A 20511-nucleotide genomic window follows, 5' to 3' on the forward strand; every position below is an offset into this window, starting at 1 on the left:
CCAGTGTCTTCTGCCTGTCAGGTTCCTCTCAGCCAGTGACCATCAAATACCCACACCAAGAGGCAATTTATGCTTGCATGTCTTCTGTGATGCCTCAGACTCCAAGTCATTCTAAATCAAGTTGTCACATGAAGGTTGGACAAAGAAAGCTGGTCAAACTTGTATAAACGCTCAACATGAGTTGACATGAGATGTGTACGTGGCTACACAAGAAATGAATGTCCATTGGGTCTGCTTATTGTTTCTTCAACAAATTTTTAATAAAATATTTTCTTAATGGAGAACTCCATAAAATCTATTTTGTTCCTATTTATTCCCACCCTACATCCCAACTCCTCCTGGTTCCATTTCTATCTCTCCACTCCTTACCTACTTCAAGTCCTTTTCATTTTATTTTAATAACCTACCAATTTCAGTTAGTGCAAATCATATATTCATGGGCATGTGTCTATCCAGAAATTTGATCATCCAACCAAGGGGAAGATTAGTTTCTACAAACTCTCCTTCCATCAAGAGACCTTTTGGGGCCATGTTGTTGTTGTTGTTATCATTAGACATTGCTATTGATGATGATGATGATGATGACAACGATGATGAAGAAAAAGGCCTCTAGGCTAGGCAGGCTTAAAATTCATTATGAAAAAAGGAAGATGGAGGCACTGCAGATGTGATTGCTATGTCACACGTGTGTCACTGGGTGGCAGAGAAGAGAGAAGCTATGTCTATACTCAGTGTTTTGACTTATGAACATGTGAATGATTAGTAGTCTAACATTCACTGAAAACAGTGAGCCTGAGACAAGCATCCTTCTAGTGCCAGCACCACTGCTCAGGCCCAGACAGAACTCCCTGTGGGACTGTGGGCCTGGGCTGGTGTGAGCCCGAGATAGATGACCTTCAAATTGAGCCACTCAGGCAGCTGGGCAAGAACAAGCTGGTGATGAGCACCAGACCAGTGCCATGAAGCCTGGACAGGGAGCTAATCTCAGTGCCATTACACACAAGTGGGACATACACTCTAGGGACCACTCATGAAATGATCCCAGACATTCAGAGACACTGGGCACCACTAAGAGAGCTAGTTAGTAGTGGAGAAGTGGAAGAGAACGAGAAACAGAAGGATGAGTGCACAATGAAAAGAGGCTGAACCAGAGACTTGAGGGTAGTGAGGATCAGCCTGATGTGAGTAGTCAGAGATGCTACCTGGGAACATGGTGGGGTCCTGGTCCATGCTGCCACCTTGGACCTGCAGTATCAGGGATCTGTTACCACCAAAAGCCAGGCAAATGTCTCTGGTGTGGGTCACTGCCCGGGGACATGTTGATGGCTGAAGACTGTGAACCACTGCTGCGGACAGGAGCATTAGAGAGCTGGCTCTACTCATCTCCTATATAGTGGTGTGGATGAGGGAGAGATACCCTTCCTCCCTCTCCCTCCTTACCATCTATGGCAGGTGGGAGAGCTGGCCCTGGGGTCATGAAAGCAGAAGATCTATCCCTGCCTCTACATTTGCTGCAGCACTTGGGAGAGCAGATCATGTACCTTGCCTGGACAGTACAGTAGAGCTGGCCCTGCATGAGGGGCTTGCACGTAAGACAGCCTGGAACGTGTGAATGCAGGAGAGCCAGCCCTGCTCTCTTGTCTGATGGACTGTGGTGTAGAAAGAGGAGAGATGCCACCCTCCCCCCTCTCTGCTCCTCTGCCATCTATAGCAGGTGGGAAAGATGCCCAAACCCCGGGTCATGACAGTGGGAGAACTGACCATGTCCCTCACTAACTGCAACACTTGGGAGAGGGGGTTTTGTACCTTGCCTGGGCAACAGGATAGAGCTAGCTCTGGTTGCAGGGTTTTCTGGTGAGCTGTCCCTGGGTGTGGGAGAGTGAGAGAGCTGGGAGGCTGAACAGACTAGTGACCTGTCAGGTCTTCAGGATTTTTAATTGGCTCAACCCAACATCTAACCCATCAATGACCTTCTGAGGTGTGTGAAGGGTCTGGCACTATACATAGAAAACATCAGGATCTCCATGACACTTGGCAACAATAGATTATCCCAGAGGATACCCAGTATGTTCCAGTACTGGAACCTCAGATAGAGTATCAGAAGCCAGGAGCATGTATCAGATCAACAAGCCATTACAATGATTATTTTAAGCAAAGAAGTATAGACAAATGGTATACTGTGGGACACACTGACACCCTACAACTCCCACAATATTTTTTCTTTGTTGGGTGTTAGAGCACGAGTGGAGGGAAGGTACAAGGGGAGGAGGAGATAAGTAAGATTTGGGTGTATGATGTGAAGTTCATAAAGAACCAATAACAAAATTGAGAGTGAAAAAGAGAGAGAGAGAGAGAGAGAGAGAGAGAGAGAGAGAGAGAGAGAGAGAGAGAGAACCTTGAACTTAACTTCCCTACATCCAAAACTCTAAACCAAGGATTGCAGATTGTGCCATCATGGATTCATTATATGGAATATTTGGGATGAATCTCAGGGGTTTGGATATGATAGGTATGAACTAAGCCAATGAAGCTACCTATTCTAACCCATAATAGATCCTCTTAACCCATCACCTTACTGGTGAAAGCGTGAGCAAGCAGACATACGAACGTGGACAAGAGGATATCTGGTGACACTCTTCTCTGATGACTATGTAAACCCATGGAGAGGAAAATAGAAAAGGAAACATGGAATTTAACTACCCATGACAAAGTATCATTGATGTTCAGAGTCTAGTTCTCCTTTAAATGTATATCGCTGGATGCTCATATAGGACCTTCACAAAGTCAAGGAAGACAATATTGTGGCTTGAAGGGGAGAGGTTCAGAAGCTCTTCTCATACCTAGTTAAGAACTTATTGATAGTTTATGGCTTTTGTCTGAGAGGGGGCAGTTTTAATTAAAGATATTGCCCCTGAAGGTCAACGCATGTGTCTATGGATGCCCCTATACATGTTTAGCATAAATTGGTCTAGAAAGGTTTTTTAAGGATATGCATTTATGAAAAATTGAAAAGGGAGAGTGAGTATGTGTAGAGAGTTATAAGGGATAAATATGACAAAACATATTGCATTTTCTTATCAAAATTAATGAAATTATATTAACAATCAAATACAAAATAAAAAATGAAATGTATTGCTGGAATAATGATCCAGCATAGATCAAGCAAATGAAGACTGAAGTTCTTAGTGGACACTGCTCCTAAACTGTGTGGCTCTTTGTGCCTATTCTGATGTTATCTAGTCTGCTAAAGCATTTCTCCAGAGCTTACTGGAGTGAGCCACGACTATGAGAATCCCACTTGGGACATAGCCACCCCCACTTTTCCATGTATAGCATTTAATTTCCAGGCTCTGTCACCTGAAAAGCAGCGTGTGTTTTTCTACATTTCAGAGCTGTGCCTGTTGGCTGTCTGCTGAGTGACACACTACCATGGGCTTCTGACCTCTGCAGCAGCCAGGGTAGAGTTTCAAAGCCCTATCAATTTGTCTTATGGCAAGGCAGAGGCCAGAAGATGGAACTTTTCTTGATGGGATAATAAGTGTCTCTTGAGATGTATAGCTAAGCAGTCTCAGAATCATCTCTGAACTCTGGTTTATTCATCTATGACGGAATACAAGCACATAGTCTGGCCTTGCATGGCCCTGATGAAGTTTGAGCACAGTCTTGTAGCTAAGCTGTATTATAATTTCTTTATTTATAAATTTTTGACTAGAAAGTGGTCTGGATAATTGGGGTCTTTTTCTTGGGAAAAAAGATGTAGACATGCCTTGGTGAACAAAGTCCCCTTTTAAAATAAAGGAATCACTATTGAACACAGAAACCACAGACACATGGCCATTATTTATGACTTAGAATGCTGCTTCCTTTAAAAAAACACAACAACAACAACATCATCATCAGTAAGCAGCTTAGATCACAGTTTTCCATCACACAAAAGACAAAGTATTACACAATTACCATCTAAAATGTGTTTTAGAGAGTGATTCCATAATACATACCACATCTTCGTTTTTTCGATGTTATCTGCAATTGAAAATGGAATATTTTAAAGCTTAGATCCTGTTAAGTAGTGCCTGCTAAAATCTTTGGTCTTTCCATTAATAATTTCTAGTTGCAGTCAATATAGAAAGGTGCAGTCAAGTGGAGATTATGTTAATGGATCCATTATTTAGTGATGTAACAGAAGAGCTGGAGCTCTGTACTTCATGGAAAAGACCTTTCACATGTTTTTTTCATGCTTCGAAGGCAGAGTCTGGCCTCTATGGAAAATTCCCTAAACTATATCGCATACCATCTGTGAAAACTTGTATTTTCCATTAAGAAGTTTTCTCTTTCTGTGACCTATGTTAGAAATAATTTAAGTGTATGCTCCAGGGTTTGATGTGTTGAAAGAAAGCTCCATGTGCCCAGGATGTGCATATTAAGTGCTCAGCCAGTGAGATCTTTAAAACTTGAGAAGCTTTAAAAAGTCATATACCTGATCACTGTCAGGATTCAATTGTGATACCCACTGAACCATAAGGGGACCATTAAAGTAAGTTTTCTAGATGAGAGAAAGGAAAGGCCTTCTTACCTCCGACATTTTCACTGGTCCTTTCCCCTTGTCCACTGGCAAAGTTGCACCATCAGAACATTCATCTACAACTAGGGGACAAGAAGTGAACAGTACTGCTTATTGTTACACTGGGCTTTACTTGATGTGGGTAAAAGTGTAGGAATTTAGTTCATGTTACTAAACCTGATGAACAATATGGTTCTGCTGCTGCTGGACTGTTTGCTCATACGGCAAGTTAAACAGAGGGAAGACCTAAAGACAAACGAGGATGGACCTGTCCATGTGGAAAAGGTCGGATTCAGATGCCACACTAAGACTTAACAGCTTTTCCTCTAATATTGTATCTGAGAAGGGTTCTGTTCAGTTCTCTCCCAGTGATCTTGTCGGTCTCATGAGCTTTGTGAGGGAGAGACATTTAGTGAATACAAAAAGACCTAGTTATCCCAGGGCTGAGGATGGGGACATGGCTGGGGTTAGGCCACACTGTGTAGACAGTGTGTTCTAGTACACAGCATCAACAATAAGGTAACAGGAAACTGGATCACAGGACAACATGGCAATTACAAAAGAGAAGGAAGTGGCTAAAGAAGGATGGGGGCCAAGAAGTAATAAGAGGAAAGACTGAAAAGGGAGGGAGGTAGAAGCAGAATCCTGTGTCTCAGACACACATGGTTCACAATCTGTTGATAGACAATGTTCATTAAGTCGATAAGCAGTACTGAAATTTTATACCAAACCAATCTGCATACTGAGAGAATCCAGGAGAAGCACATATCCTAGGGGTTAGGCTATAAGCCTACTGAAAAACTATAGTGAACCCATTTTGAGGAAAAAGACTTCTTAGATTATCACCACATGTACACATGGGTCAGACCATGCCAAGAGGGAGACACTCAAGGAGTGACAGAACACAGACAGGCACATCCTGTGGTCAGATAGGGGCCTGGAGAGCTGAATCCCAGGAGTCAATGTCCTTTATTTTGAGGGACATAGGTAGTAATGTAAGGGAACTCTTGAATCCACCCTGTGCATCTTGGAGGATGAACCTAGAATACCTCAGAAAGCAACAAAGATGGGTCAGAATACAGATATTTTCTCTCCCATGAAGTCGCAGGCTCCAAGATAGATGTCTACCTCTAACTTCCTTTGACTCAATCACTTAGTATGCTAGTCAAATTAAGGAGTATACGCTGTTCCAAGCTAAAAACATACATACTAAGAAGACACTACTCTGATAAAAACAAGGGACTACAGGGACAGAATTTGCTTTTTTTTGCATCATTAGGACCATAGTAGAAGTGGTCATTAGTGTGCACAGAACGCTATCCACCAGCAGAGAGATTGGCTCTACCATAGAATAAAACCACAAAATGACCATAAATGTTTGTGGGCACTTGTGACCATTAATCTCACTATTCAAGCTGACAAGATCCAGATACCCAAACACATCTGCAGGACGTTATCTTGAGGTGATAAACTGAGGTAGCAAACTGTGCCATTGTTAGTGTCACTGTTCTCTGGGCTGAGAGATCCATGACTGTCCATGAAGGTGAGCTGGACATGAACACGCTGTTTCTTTCCTCCTGTTACACTGAATCTCTGCCTGAAACTCCTGCAACTATGGTTCTCAGCAAGTATGCACTCCATACTCAATCTACTGTGCCGAAACAGACATTCCTTTTTACTACCAACTGGGAAAGTGCCTTTGGCACAGCTTCCATGGAGAGCTACTAACCACAGTGGCAGCCAGGCTCGGTCATTTGGCAAGAACTGACATAGACTGAAAGACTGCCTTCAAATGATAGAGCCAGAAGCCAAGAATACACAACCTGACAGGGATCACCTTGATGCCATTGAAAGAAAAGAAACCCTTCTATTCCTCCTGCCATTTCCCTGTTTCTACTGTTCTTTCCCATTTCCTTAAGCCTCCCAAGCACTAGGTATAACACATCAATCCAGGGACCCACTGCCAAGGGGTCAGACTAGAAATGCTGTGATCTAATTCCAAGTCTGTCTTCATTCTTGACAATTTTGATAATCACAGGGTCACTCTTGAGACTGTTGAGATTAAATCCATCTAGATTTCAGGTTTCTGTGAACAGGTAACAGAGAGGGTGGCTCAACTGTTCCTGTCTGCAGCAGTTGAAGTGACAGTGACACAGACAGGACTGAGCTCATTTTTCCTCTCTTTCTCATTACTTAATGAGAACAAACAGTGTGTCTTATATCCATTTTTAAATTCTGTGGTTGAATCTCAACTAATGAAATATGCAAATTAACAATATGTACATAGAAAAGTACTAATATATTCACAGTTTTACATGTATCATAACAGTATGCTCTATAACTATGAAACATGATTCAGTCTTTCATTTCCACTGTACCTTCTAGGTCGTCTTGTGGTTTGCCTTCACAATGTTTATTTATAAAGTCACATTCCTGAGCATCAACTGGGAGAAGACTGCCGCTCCGGCGCTTATTTCTCAGAAACATAAACCCTGGGAATGCATTCACAGAGACAATGATGTCAGCTTCATTGTAGAAAAACAGAGGAAATCAGCAATGGTTTTGTGTTTGTATGTTCCATGTCATGACCATTCTTCAAGCACCATCATCAGAGCTACAGTGGTATTTTGGGAAGATCACAGAGTGCATTATACACACCAGCATGCATTACACTGATGGTGTAGGTAAGTCAAAACTTCATGTCAGTGTGACAATGTACAGAGAAGAGAACCAGTGCTCTCTTATGTTAGTGCTGTACGTGGTAAACAGAATCCATATCACTCTTAGGGCAATATAAACAAAGTGAAATTTATATGCTCATTCACTCCTGTGTGGTTTTCACTAGGATGTTTAATATTTGACTCCCTATGAGGCTTCATTGCAAAATATATGAGTGCAAAGTACATATGCACTATAATATGTATATATATAATATAGAATATAATTTATATAGTATATTTTGTTCATATATATAAGGAAATTTATATAGTATATTTTATTTATCTTTAGTGTAATTTATGCTCTCTCTCATTTCTGAGTTGTGTTCACTATGATGTTATACATAGTTATACATCCTATGACAATTCTCAGTTAAAAGGATATGCATATGCAAGTATATATTGATTTGTGGTGTCTGTTAAATGATAGAAGAGCCAGCTACATATGAATAAATCTAGGTAGTATGAGGTTCCAGCTGGTTACTGGTACACAAGTGTACACACACACACACACACACACACACACACACACACACACACAATTATACAAGCTAGCCCTCAAGGAAAAAACACTGCTATATGACAGAAGAATGAGTTGCATATGAGTACATCTAGGTAGGGTGAGGTTTTAATTGGTTACTCATTTACAAGTGTGTATCTACAGACACACTCTCGAATAAGCCAGCCCTCAAAGAAGCACTTATATTATAAAATTGTCTTGTGGTGTCTGTTAAATGAAAGAAGAGTCATCTAAATATGAATGAATCTAGGTAGGGTGAGGTTTCAGTTACTTACAAATGGAAATAGAGAATGTATCTTTTTTCATGTAAGGTAAATATATTTATGTCTATCTAGCTTTCCATACATTTGTATACTTTATACATATTCCATGTGGGACAGTACAGAAAATTGTTAAAAGAGTTTGATACTCATTTTGTATATTATGAAGCAAGGGAGGATTAAGCTTTGATGACTCAAGTCTTATGATTCCAATTCTTTTTTTTTTTAATGTATTTATCTTCCCTGTTTACCTAAGAAGCTATAGGAGGGCCCTAGCTTAGTAGAAATATGTGGTCGTCCTCTAAGAACCTCAACCTGACTGGTGCCTCTCAGTGAGTGATTTGTTGATCAGGTGACCACATTGAGATATTTTCTAAAACCTGCTCAGTTTCAAAGTTACTCAAGACCAAGTTGTCACATGATGGTTGGGATGAATAGAAACTTCCTTTCAATTAGCCGAACCTGGATATGTCCTCAACATGAACTGACACAAACAGCAGCCTTGTTCATTGGTAATATAATAGGCGATGTGTGTTCATATCACTTTGTAGGTGACATCTTCATTGCCCATCTATGTGGCCTTTCTTAGTTTCTGCTTAGATATTGGTACTGACTCCAGGGCAGTGAGAGTGCACCATACCTGGTCATGCCTCCCTCACAAGTCTGACCTTCTCTGTTTTCTAATTTTTGGGGGGAGAAAGGTGTCTATTCTAGTATAGCATGTAATTCAGTCTACAGAAAAGAATGTTCTTGAACTTGTGTTTCTCTTTCCTTCACTTTACTAGGATAAGTATTAATAGAATTGAGCCATCTTGGGCACGTTTTATACAGAATTAGGATACAAACTTTGGGTCCTGACATGTTAAATAGGTGCTGAGACAACTGGGATGAAGCACCAGTCCATATTAGTACAATAGCTCCTTTTAATCAAAACACAGCATACCAAAGTACTGAAACTGTAGTTGCACTATGCAGAAAACACTTGAAATAATATTGAGTTTCATGCTTCACTGCTAAAAATATGTATCTACTCAGTATTAACACTCAGAATGTGGAGAATGACTATCACTCAAGATAAAAATCTTGGAGCATAGAGTGTACCTGACTGTTAAAGGTATATTCCCTTTGGGTGTGGTAGTGTAATCCCTTAATAAGTAACAGCACTCAATAGGCAAAGGCAGGTGGAGCTGTGTGAGATGTGGGCCAGAAACTTACACACACACACACACACACACACACACACACACACACACACGTATCATAAACTAAAATTTCCTAAATTCCCTAAAGAATGAGATAGCACTGATCAATCTCTAGGTGGTGACTAGAGTTTTTACTTGACCATGTGCCTAAAATGGTTTGTCCTTTGTCCATGCTAATAAGGTCTATCCCTTAAGCCTTTCTCTTGACCTTATTAGAATGAACCATTGGAAACTCAGTTGGGACACATCTGCTCTACATTTCTGTTCCCGTGCACTGTGTTTCATTTTTAGGCCCTGTCACCTGAAAATAAGTATGTGTGCTTCTTCTATACCTTTTAAAACTGACTGTCTGCTGCCTGGTAAATGACAAAATCTAAGACTTTTCCCCACTATAGCAGTCAGGATAGTACTTGAGATCCTTATAAATTTGATATCTTTCAGGAAAATCCTAAAAGCAGTAACTCTTTCATAGGGATTATTGTAACTTGATGAAATCAATGACCACAGATATCTCCATAAGTTTTTTTCTTCTCCTTTTTTTGTCAAAACATTCTCTCTCTGTCTCTGTCTCTGTCTCTGTCTCTCTGTCTCTCTGTCTCTGTCTCTCTGTCTCTGTCTGTCTGTCTGTCTGTCTCTCTCTCTCTCTCACTCTCTCTCTCACTCACACACACACACACACACACACACACACACACACAGGAACCAAAATTTTAATTATCAGTTACCATCTTAGATCACAGTGTTGCATCAGACAAAACACAACTACTGTTTACAACAATTCTTATTTTAGTAATTCCACAATACGTACTATGTCTGCTTCTTTTAGAAGCGACCTGCAATTGAGAAGGAAAAATACATTATATTCCATAATCGTGCAGGGTAATATATGCAAATGGTTTTGATATATGTGTTGTAATTGCAATAAGGATGAAAAATCACAGTCAAGTGATGACTATATTAATGGATACATTATTTGTGGTTGCCATAAATTATATAGAGCGTTGTACTTGTGACAAAACCTATATCTTTCATACTTTTTCTGATTCATAGTAGATCAAACAAACATGTCTGGCCTCTAGAGGGTCCCAAAACCTATATCACATATGAAAACTTGTATTTTCAGTAATCCATATTCTATTTCTACTGCCCAGGATTTAGAGCTAACTTGAGTACATGACCTGACGTTTGCTGCATAAGGAACTTACAGTATCTAGCATGTGGGTGGAGAGTGCTCAGTTCATGTATTCTTTCAAACATGAGGAGTAGGGTAAACTGGAGAAACCCACTTGAAAGCGATTAGCCTCATAATTCAGGACATAACATTGCAGCACATTGTGATGTATTGAACTAAGACCAAGTTGGTACAGTTCCTCCATTCCATCCTCTTCCTAAGTAAATGCTCTCATACCTATGATGCTTCTGGCTAGTGTCATGACTCAAATGTGATACCCACTGAAACAAAAGGGAACCACTGAGATGACCTTTCTACCTTACAGGAAGGAAAGTCCATCTTACCTTAACCCTCCGCAGTGGTGACTTTTCCTCGTCCTCTTCTGAAGTTGTAGCGTCACCACATTTAGCTGACAGTAAGGGAACACAGAGTAACTGTCAGCTCACGGCACTGCTTATTTACTTGATGTGGGTAAAAGTGAATGGACTTAGTATATGTAACTAAATATAGGAAACAAGGTGGTTGGGATAAAGCTGGACTGTCTTCTCGGAAGGTAAGTAGAGGCAAAGAAAGGATTTGGGGAGAAATTGTTGGGAACAAGCAAAAGAAACGTGCCCCAAGTACTGTCGTTTTTTTGTTTTTTTTTTTCAGAAGATAATGATTTTTCTATACCACAACACCCATTTTTCATCCTTTGTTCTCCAAAACACAACGGCTGTTTCTAACTACATAGTAACAAGTGGATTTGATTGGTTATACTGTAAAACCTATATTCTGTATCAGTTTACATAAGGAAAGCCTTTATCCCTAAATCCTTATTGGTGAAAAATGTAACAATAACTTAACACAGAAGCTCTTCATTTGCAACCTCAAATACTCTGATATTCTGGCTTTGGGGTCACAGTTCAACTCACAAGTCTGTTCTGTGTCCCTGATCAATGAATAGCAGCTTGATTACAAAAAGTATTTGTCATCAGCCAATGACCTGGTTTTTGAGTTGTGATGGATCTAAGCAGACCCTATAGTAAAATGAGGAACAGAATTTGCTCTCTAGGAAATGATAATCTAAAGCAACTTGAAAGAATCTGTTACATAATGTAACAATGAAATAAATCTTTCAAAAGCTTTTTTTAATATTTCTTATATTTGGGAGGCTCAGTAACTGTCTGTCCATCCAGCAGAGGTGAACCTTTTGTACCCAGTTCTTTCAGTAAACCATATAGGTTCTGGGCTCAAATTCCTGTCTTCAGTCTTTACAGCAAGTACCTTACTGGTCCCACAAAACAAATCTTATGATAAAAATCAGAGATAACAGCTCCTGAGATGACTTTTGAGCACAGGATAATCACTATTCCCTCTTCAGCCTCTGCTGGCCAACAGCAGTCCTTTACCTTTGTTCATAGAGTAAACGTCTAACCCAGATGGCGTACTGACACTGCCTTTCCTGGCATGCTTTCCTTGAGAAAGGTTCTTTTCTGTTCTCTTCCAGTGATCTTGTCAGTCTCATGAGCTTTGTGAAGAAGAAACATTTAGAGAATAGGGAAGACCTAAAATATACCTCAGGCCAAGGCTGGAGACATGGCTAGGAGTTAGGCCACACTGTGTGGACAAAGTTTGCAGCATCAGCAATAATGCAACAGTGGAAAGGGATCACAGATGCTTCCATGGTTGGCAGACATATAGACCAGAGTCAACATGGCAACCAGGAAAAATGAGAAGTGGCTGGAGAAGGATGAGGTAAGAGGTAATAAGAGGGAAGTCCGAAAAGGTGGGACTCGAAGCTGAATCCTGTATCTCTGACTCAGGGTTCAGAAGCAGATAGACAATATGCAGATACAGTCTATAAAAGAAGGCCAAAACCAACTGTGAAATGGGAGAATACACAAAAAGCAAACATACTTCTGAGGAGCCTAGGATGTACACCTACAAAAAAAGTTATAGTGAAACTACTAAGAGGACAGACATCCCTTAGATTTTAATCTCATCTCCCCAGAAAAGATGGGACAGGTCAGACCATGTTAAGAATGAAAGCCTTGAGTAGTGACAGTAGAGAGGAAAGAAATATCCTATGGCAAGACGGGTTCCTGAAGAAATGATCTGCAAGAGTCAGCATCTTTTATAATGAGGGACATGGGCAGTATGTTAGGAGAACACTTAAACCCAGCCTCTGCATTTTGGAGGCGAAACCAAGGATGCCACTTGAAACCCTAAGAACAGGCCAGTTGTATACCTTTTCTCCTGCATTAAGTCAAAGCGTCCTAGATGAATGTCGGCCTCTAATCTCCCTTGACTCAGTCACTTTATATGCTAGTCAAATTGAGGAGTATAGGCTGCTACAAGCTAAAGACATACATTAGGTCTTTGTCAGGGCACTGCTAGGGTTTCAGGGAGGTCATGGCAGAGAACATTATTAGCTATTTGGCAGTCTAATTTGTAGCTGTCCTTTAAAGTGGGGCTAAATGGTCACATGGGTACCATGAATGAATTACTACTACAAAAAAAAATACCCAAAAGACCACAGGAACAGGATCTAAATCCTACATCTTCGGGATCACAATGAAGGTCTTTATCTATAGGTCATTTGAGTGCACAGGAGAGGATTATATCTCACCATCAATACTGGTTTACCCTAAGCTAAAAACCCAAAGAGACCTTAACAGTTTGTATGTGGTGACATTTTATCTTAGTTGGATCTTATCTGAATCTTCTCTCAGTTGCATAAGATGGAGATCTCCTGGTTATGCCTGTGGAACTTTATCTTGAGGTGATAAACTTAGGCAGCAAACTGGGCCACTGTTAGTGCCACCGTTCTTCGGGCTGAGATCCATGACTGTCCATGAAGGTGAGCTGGATATGAGCACTCTGTTTCTTTCCTCCTGTTACACTGAATCTCTGCCTGAAACTCCTGCAACTATGGTTCTCAGCAAGTATGCACTCCATACTCAATCTACAGTGCTGAAACAGACATTCCTTTTTACTACCAACTGGGAAAGTGCCTTTGGCACAGCTTCCATGGAGAGCTATTAACCACAGGGGCAGCCAGGCTCGGTCATTTGGCAAGAACTGACATAGGCTGAAAAGTGCTAAGTGTGAAAGACTGCCTTCAAATCACAGAGCCAGAAGCCAAGAATACACAACCTGGCAGTGGTCACCTTGATGCCATTGAAAGAAAAAGTATCCCACAGAAACCTCCTACCCTTCCTGCCATTTCCCTGTTTCTACTGGTCTTTCCCATTCTGTTAAGCCTCCCAAGCACAGGGTGTAACACATCACTCCAGGGACCCACTGCCAAGGGGTCAGACCAGAAATGCTGTGATCCAATTCCTAGTCTATCTTCATTCTTGACACTTTTGATAATCACAGGGTCACTCTTGAGATGGGTGACATTCAATCCATCCACATTTCAGGTGTCTGTGAACAGGTAATAGAGAGGGTGGCTCAACTGTTCCTGTCTGCAGCAGATGAAGTGACAGTGACACAGACAGGACTGAGCTCATTTTTCCTCTCTCCTTACATAATGAGAACAAGTGGCACATTTGAAATCCGTTTTTAAATTCTGTGGTTGAATTTAACCTAGTGAAGTATGCAAATTAACATCATGTACAGAAGAAAATGTATCTAAGCTGGTCATCTTTGTTTTCCTTGTATCATACCTTATGATCTACAACAACTAGATATAATGTAATAAAATTATTCTATTTCCTCTGTACCTTTTGTTTCATTTTGTTGTTTTTGTATAGATGATGACGTTGGGGCTTGATGTTCTTCAGCCTCCATGGGAACAACAGGATCCTGGTGATGGATATTTCTTATGATTCTAAATACTTGGAATGCATCAACAACAAAGACAAGTTATGTTAGCTTCATGGCAAAAACAAACAAACATACAATCAGTAACCAAACCGAAAACCCAGCAAAAACCCATTAATGAGTTTATGTTTTTACGTTCTGTCTCGTGACCATTCCTCAGGCACCATCATCAGAGTTACAGTGGAGCTTTTGAAAGATCACTCAGTCACTGTGCAAACCAGCATGCATTACACTGATGGTTAGGTAAGTCATAACTTCATGTAAGTGTGACAATGTACAGAGAAAAGCACCAGGTCTCTGTTATGTTTACTACAATGCTATATATTTGATACCGTATTAATCTTAGTTCAAAACAAAATCTATATGGATATACAATTACACACACACACACACACACACACACACAAACACACAGGGCTAGCCCTCAAGGAAAAGCACATAGAATTGCTTTGTAGTATCTATTAAATGACAGAAGACTTATCTACATATGAATGCATCTAGGGAGCATGAGGTTTCAGTTGGTTTCACATGGGCAACAGAGAACTTATTTAATGTCCCTATTTACCTAAGAAGCTATATGTGGTCTTTCTCTAAGAACTTCAACCTGACTTGTGCCTCTCAGTGAGTGATTTGTTGATCAGATGACCACATTGAGATATTTTCTAAAAACTGCTCAGTTTCAAAGTTACTCAAGACCAAGTTGTCACATGATGGTTAGGCTGAATAGAAACTTCCTTTCAGTTAGCCAAGCCTGGACATGTCGTCAACATGAACTGACAAGAACAGCAGCCTGGGGCATTGGTAATATAATAGGCAGTGTGTGTTCACATCAGTTTGTAGGTGACATTCTCACTGCCCATCTGTATGGCCTTTCTTAGTTTCTGCTTAGATATTGGTACTGACTCCAGGGCAGTGAGAGTGCACCATACCTGGTCATTCCTCTGTCACCAGTCTGACCTTCTCTGTTTTTTCAATTTTTTTTTTCCGGAAAGGTGTCTATTCTAGTCTAGCATGTAATTCACTCTACAGAAAAGAATGAACTTGAGCTTGTTTTTCTCCTTCCTTCACTTCTCTAGGATAAGTATTAATAGGATGAAGCTATCCTGAGAACATTTTAAATAGAACTAGGATACAGACTTTGGGTCCTGGACATCCTAAGCATGTTCTGACACTGACACAACTGGGCTAGTTCATATTCTCACACTAGTTTCCCTTAATCAAACCACAGTGTAGCAAAGTGCTAACACTATAGATAAACTATGCAGAAAACACTTGAAATAATGATATTGAGTCATGTGTTTCGCTGCTGAATATATCTTCTCAGTATTCACACTTAAAATGTGGAGACTGACCAGTACTGAGAGGAAAGTCTCTTGGAGCATAGAATGTACCTCAACTTCTGTATGTGTATTCCATGGAAGTGATAGTTTACTCCTGTAGTCAGCGGCAGATGGAACTATGTGAGTTCCAGGCCAGAAAGAGAGAGAGAGAGAGAGAGAGAGAGAGAGAGAGAGAGAGAGAGAGAGTTCCAGGAGAGTCATGGATACACAGTAATCCTGTCTCAAAAAGAGAAACAAACAAACAAACAAACAAATAAAACCAAAACAAAATAGCCTATATATTTGTTTAAAAATTAGATAGCAAAGATCAGTACCTAGGTGGTGACCAGAGTTCTTAGTGAATACTTTGCCTTAGCTGTTTTGTTCTTTGTGTTCATGCTAAATATTGTCAATTCTTTTAAGCTTTTCACCAGGTTTTACTAGAAGGAACCAAGCAAGTCTAGCACGACCTCAGTTCATATACATATAGCCAATTTCAATGTAGCACAAACTCAGTAATCTGCATTTAAAAAAATGGGCTTTTCTTTCATCCTTGTTAATGTCTGCAGGCAGGTGGATTACACTGAGCTCTGTGGTAGTCACAGCAGTCTTTGGGATTCCTGTAACTTTGAGTTATTACAGGCTGATGCTAGAAAACTGGAAATTCTTCACTGTTTTTATTTTTTATGCCCTCTGTTGTGTTAAATCTAATGCTGCACTGCATATCTAAAGATCTCTGTCACTTACTCTGAATCTTGGTTTATTCATCTGCCTAGAAAAATGCAAATCAAGCTACCAAATGTGACTGTGGCAAACTTTAAACACATAAGTAAATTGTCTATTCTGATTTTTTTTTCAAAACTTTTACCCTGTAAATTGAGTTGAATAACTTGGATATCTGTGTAGATATGATAGGTTTAGATGCAGCCTCGTGCACAAAACACCAAACTAAAGAGATCACAGCTGGAAGCAACAGCTGTACACACAGGACTACAATTTCTCACTGAAGGCATCACTTTTTTTTTTAGAACAAACATCTGATTTTTCAATCAATACAAGCTGATTTGCTCACTGTGGTACAACCAGACAAAAGACAACCAGTATTAACACAATTCATATCTAACACATGTCTTCAGCGACTGCAGGATACATACTGTTCCGGCGTTTTCTGGAGCCCACCTGTAACATACAGGAAAGAAAACGCTTAAGAGACTTAGATGATGCTGAATCCTGTTTGTACAACTCTTTGGTCCACCTCTTGACAGGACATAATTGTACCAAGTCTGGCGAGCTAATCTAATCTCTTTCTAATCTACTGACTCTTACTGCCTATTAGAGACTCAGGGGAAATGTTCCATATTAGGATATTACGTGATACTGACACAGAATACCTCAAGATGCCTACTTTGTGACAAAAACTAGAGTGTTTCCCATGTTTACTGACTAAATGCCACATCAGGCAACCTTATGCATTGGCTTCTACTGAAGGATAGCTGAGTTACATTACAATATGGTGAAGCTAACACCTATTTAGTGATACTAACCCCTTTTGTGAAGCACTCCAATAATTTGCATGCATCCTTATGTCTTAAGTTCTTGGCACCTGAACATGCCATCCTAGAACATAGGATGCTTCCCCTACATCCATCTTGGGAAACATAATCAGATTCAACCTAAATCACAGGCTCTAGAAGCCATAAAAGAAGTAAATGCTTATATAAACATTGAAGTCTACATGAATGATATGCCTGCCACCTTCTGAGTGAAATTTACATACTGGTATCGAAGGCAGAATATTATTGTCCAGAAGACAGTCTGCCCTGACTCAAAGTCACTACCTGATACAGTTCTATTAAATCACTGATCTGATATAATTACATTTCCTTTTCTTCCTAAATAAAATATTTAATACATGAAACACTCAGTCAACTTTAATTTTTCAAGTGTGCTATAGTCATAAACACATGCAGGAATCATTAAAGTAATTTTCTCTTATATAAAGGAAGAGGGCTTCTTACGGTCAGTGAGGATTTTGTACGAGGATGGTCATCAGTTGAGAAGGGTGTGTCAGTACATTCTTGAGGTAAAACTAGAGGGACAGAAAGTAACTGTCAGCTCATGGCACCATTTATTTACACAAGCAATTTTGACATCGGTAAAAGTGTACTGAATCAGTACATGTGATTAGATTTACTTAGGCTACTACTGGGCTGTCTTTCCTGATGGTGAGTATAGGCAAAGATTAGAAAACTAAAAAGCTTGTTTTCCAATTTTTTTTTCTTTTGCTTTCAAGAGGATGAGAATATAAAGCAACATAAGAGTCTATGGTTTAATATGTAACTACCTAGTGCATGCATTCAGATTGGGAGGGAGCACATCTGAGGGCAACTGTTGGTATCTAGTTTCTGCCTTCCATTATTTGGGGCTCTGGGGTTAGAATCAGAATATCAGGTGCAATGACAAGCACCTATACTATCAAGACATCTCATTCTCCTCATTAAAATAAATGTCACGATGAAACCACATATGATCATCATTCCTTTAAGCATTGTGAAGCCCAAAAGGACTGAAGAATCTCTTCATCACATCTCACAGGCATATTTCAACCTCCATCAGTTGACACATTCTGATTCTGCATTCATCAGGAAGAACACAGAATTTGAGCTTTTTTATTTATTTATTTATTTATTTATTTTAGAGACAGGGTTCCTCTGTGTAGCCCTGGCTGTCCTGGCACTCACTTTGTAGACCAGGCTGGCCTCGAACTCAGAAATCCGCCTGCCTCTGACTCCCCAGTGCTGGGATTAAAGGCATGCGCCACCACGCCCGGCAAATTTTAGCTTTTTAACACATACATTTTACTGGGGAAGTGAACTTAGTATAAGGGACATGGTGTAACTGTATTGATCCATTCATCCTTTGACATTCACTGATTTACTGACTCCTGGAAAACAATAATAAGTACCCTGTGCCTTGTTTCTCCTTTTGTGCTCCTGTGCTTTGTAGCATCCAGATGAAAAAGAACAGTGATAAGGAAGAGGAGCGTCTGGATCCTGCTGGCCTTTCAAGTCCTTTAACTCAGCTCCATGTGAGAGATGCTCCAAGGGTAAAGGGGCTCTAAAAACCGGGTAGATATTCTGAGTACTTATGTGTCCCTCTCCCAGGGTGTGTGGCTCCCAAGGTCTCTGCACTTTTGAGGGTAACATTCTTATTTCCACCAGATGTCAATTAAAGATCTCCCTATTTATAGTTGGCTTTAGGCCAGGTGTGAGGATAAGGATCCCAGTCCTAAGCATCTGTGAGCTGAGGAGAAGTGCTGGTACTTCCTTGCAATGACTAGGCTGAAATGTGACAGATGTAGCAGTATCTGTCCTGTGATAAAGTGATCATGGATTTGATGTCATAAAGTAGATAATGCCTAGGACTTCTGCAGAATTGAGACACCCTGACATGTCACTGGAAACTTACCATCTTGGTTAATTAGCTTTTCACAAATATGAACCTCCTTATATTTAGGTTTTGCCCAATTCATCGAGAAAGCTATAGCTCTCTGATGGAGTGTCAGGATAAATAAACCACATCACATGTGAAAACAGCAGTAAGAGTTAATACAGCTTTTCAGCACCATGTTTCTACACGCACAGAAGAACCATTACCTCTGCATACTATTCTTTTTGTTCACCATATAGGAACACTATGCTCACGGATTACTGTAAATAGTTACTGACTCTCTAGTTAGTTCACCAGTCTAATTCATCTGATTCTCTACTTCATTTGTTGAAATAGTGATCAGTCATTCAGAACAAAATAATCAACTTATTGGGTGATACCTCACTCCAAAGAGATGTGGGTCACAATGTTACCTATTTGTGACGTCTACAATTCAGGATAAATCATAAATTATGGATTTAAATTATTCAATAGGAGTAGGTACACACTCTAAACCGTCACATATGTGGAAAAGACATACCTACATTTTAGTGAATAAATACACCTAGTAAGAAAATGACAGGTAATATTTGTTAAAAATGAAAATAGGCACACATTGTAGTGGGAGATTTATCTTATAATTTATCCCCACCACTGTGAAGCCACTCCAATTTTCTGAGGGTAATAATTTCAAAACAGAGAACCTTAGTTATTTCTTGGTATGTTTATGATATAGTGTTACAGTATTTATATACAGGAATGTCTATGAAGCACAATCTTGAGGGAGGAAATATAGACATATATAGACACATATGTACATACAAACACATTAAACTCTAAGGTCAAAATATTTTGTAGACTAAAATATAATATATAATAAAACATAATTCTAGAGCCAGGCGTGGTGGCACATACCTTTAATCCCAGCACTCGGTAGGCTGAGGCAGGCATATTTCTGAATTTGATGCCAGCCTTATCTACAAAGTGAGTTCCAGGATAGGCAGTGCTACACAGAGAAACCCTGTCTCAAAAATTACATACAATAAAACATAATTCTAATAATACAGCAGTTATAAGAATTTACACAAAATATTTTGAGAAATATTAACCAGTCTAGTTGAAGCAAAAGCACTAATTGGCTAGTAATATCATACCTTTGGTACCACAACAGTTTCCCATTATACTCAGATTCGAACACTACTATCGCTCTGTAGTTATAGCCGTGTACTTTGAACAAAGTCTCAAAGTATACTGGCACTCAGCACTCAGGCCTGAACATAACTAGGTACGGGTCAGCCATAAGTCACAGAGTCTGCATAGTGAACTCATAATCATACCATGACAGCCAACATCTGCTACTTAGGCAAGTCTGCTCATACAAGTTCAGGACTACAGTGTGGGTTATTATAAATGCCAATGTTCTTGAGCTAAGAACGATCAACTACAAAGTTATTTTTCTCTCATCTGCTTACATGGTTCTAAAGAACCCTGTTTAAATGCCTACTTCACAAAGGTCTTTTCC

General features: G+C 39.9%; 1 protein-coding gene and 1 non-coding gene across 3 annotated transcripts in view; one reads left to right on the forward strand and one right to left on the reverse strand.

Annotated features, from left to right (window-relative positions):
• LOC147002156 (uncharacterized) overlaps positions 1-20216 on the reverse strand; it is a 57165-nt gene extending 36949 nt beyond the window's left edge. For both annotated transcript variants that reach the window (XM_085828145.1, XM_085828144.1), the window contains exons 1-9: positions 20144-20216; positions 17579-17649; positions 16715-16739; positions 14142-14255; positions 10776-10840; positions 10069-10093; positions 6940-7053; positions 4574-4644; positions 3999-4023 (exon numbers count right to left, since the gene is read on the reverse strand). In XM_085828145.1, coding sequence (XP_085684271.1) covers positions 3999-4023; positions 4574-4644; positions 6940-7053; positions 10069-10093; positions 10776-10840; positions 14142-14255; positions 16715-16739; positions 17579-17649; positions 20144-20168 — 535 coding nt within the window. In that variant the 5' untranslated portion in view covers positions 20169-20216. The remainder of the gene's footprint in view (positions 1-3998; positions 4024-4573; positions 4645-6939; positions 7054-10068; positions 10094-10775; positions 10841-14141; positions 14256-16714; positions 16740-17578; positions 17650-20143) is intronic.
• LOC147002157 (small nucleolar RNA SNORA17) lies at positions 644-775 on the forward strand. Its single transcript, XR_015044587.1, has one exon. It is a non-coding gene; the product is annotated as a small nucleolar RNA SNORA17 (small nucleolar RNA).
• Positions 20217-20511: the final 295 nt, after the last annotated feature.

The sequence above is a fragment of the Mus caroli genome, unplaced genomic scaffold, assembly GCF_978045245.1.
Source record: "Mus caroli unplaced genomic scaffold, Mus_caroli_1 scaffold_11, whole genome shotgun sequence".
In the NCBI taxonomy this organism is placed as follows: Eukaryota; Metazoa; Chordata; class Mammalia; order Rodentia; family Muridae; genus Mus; species Mus caroli.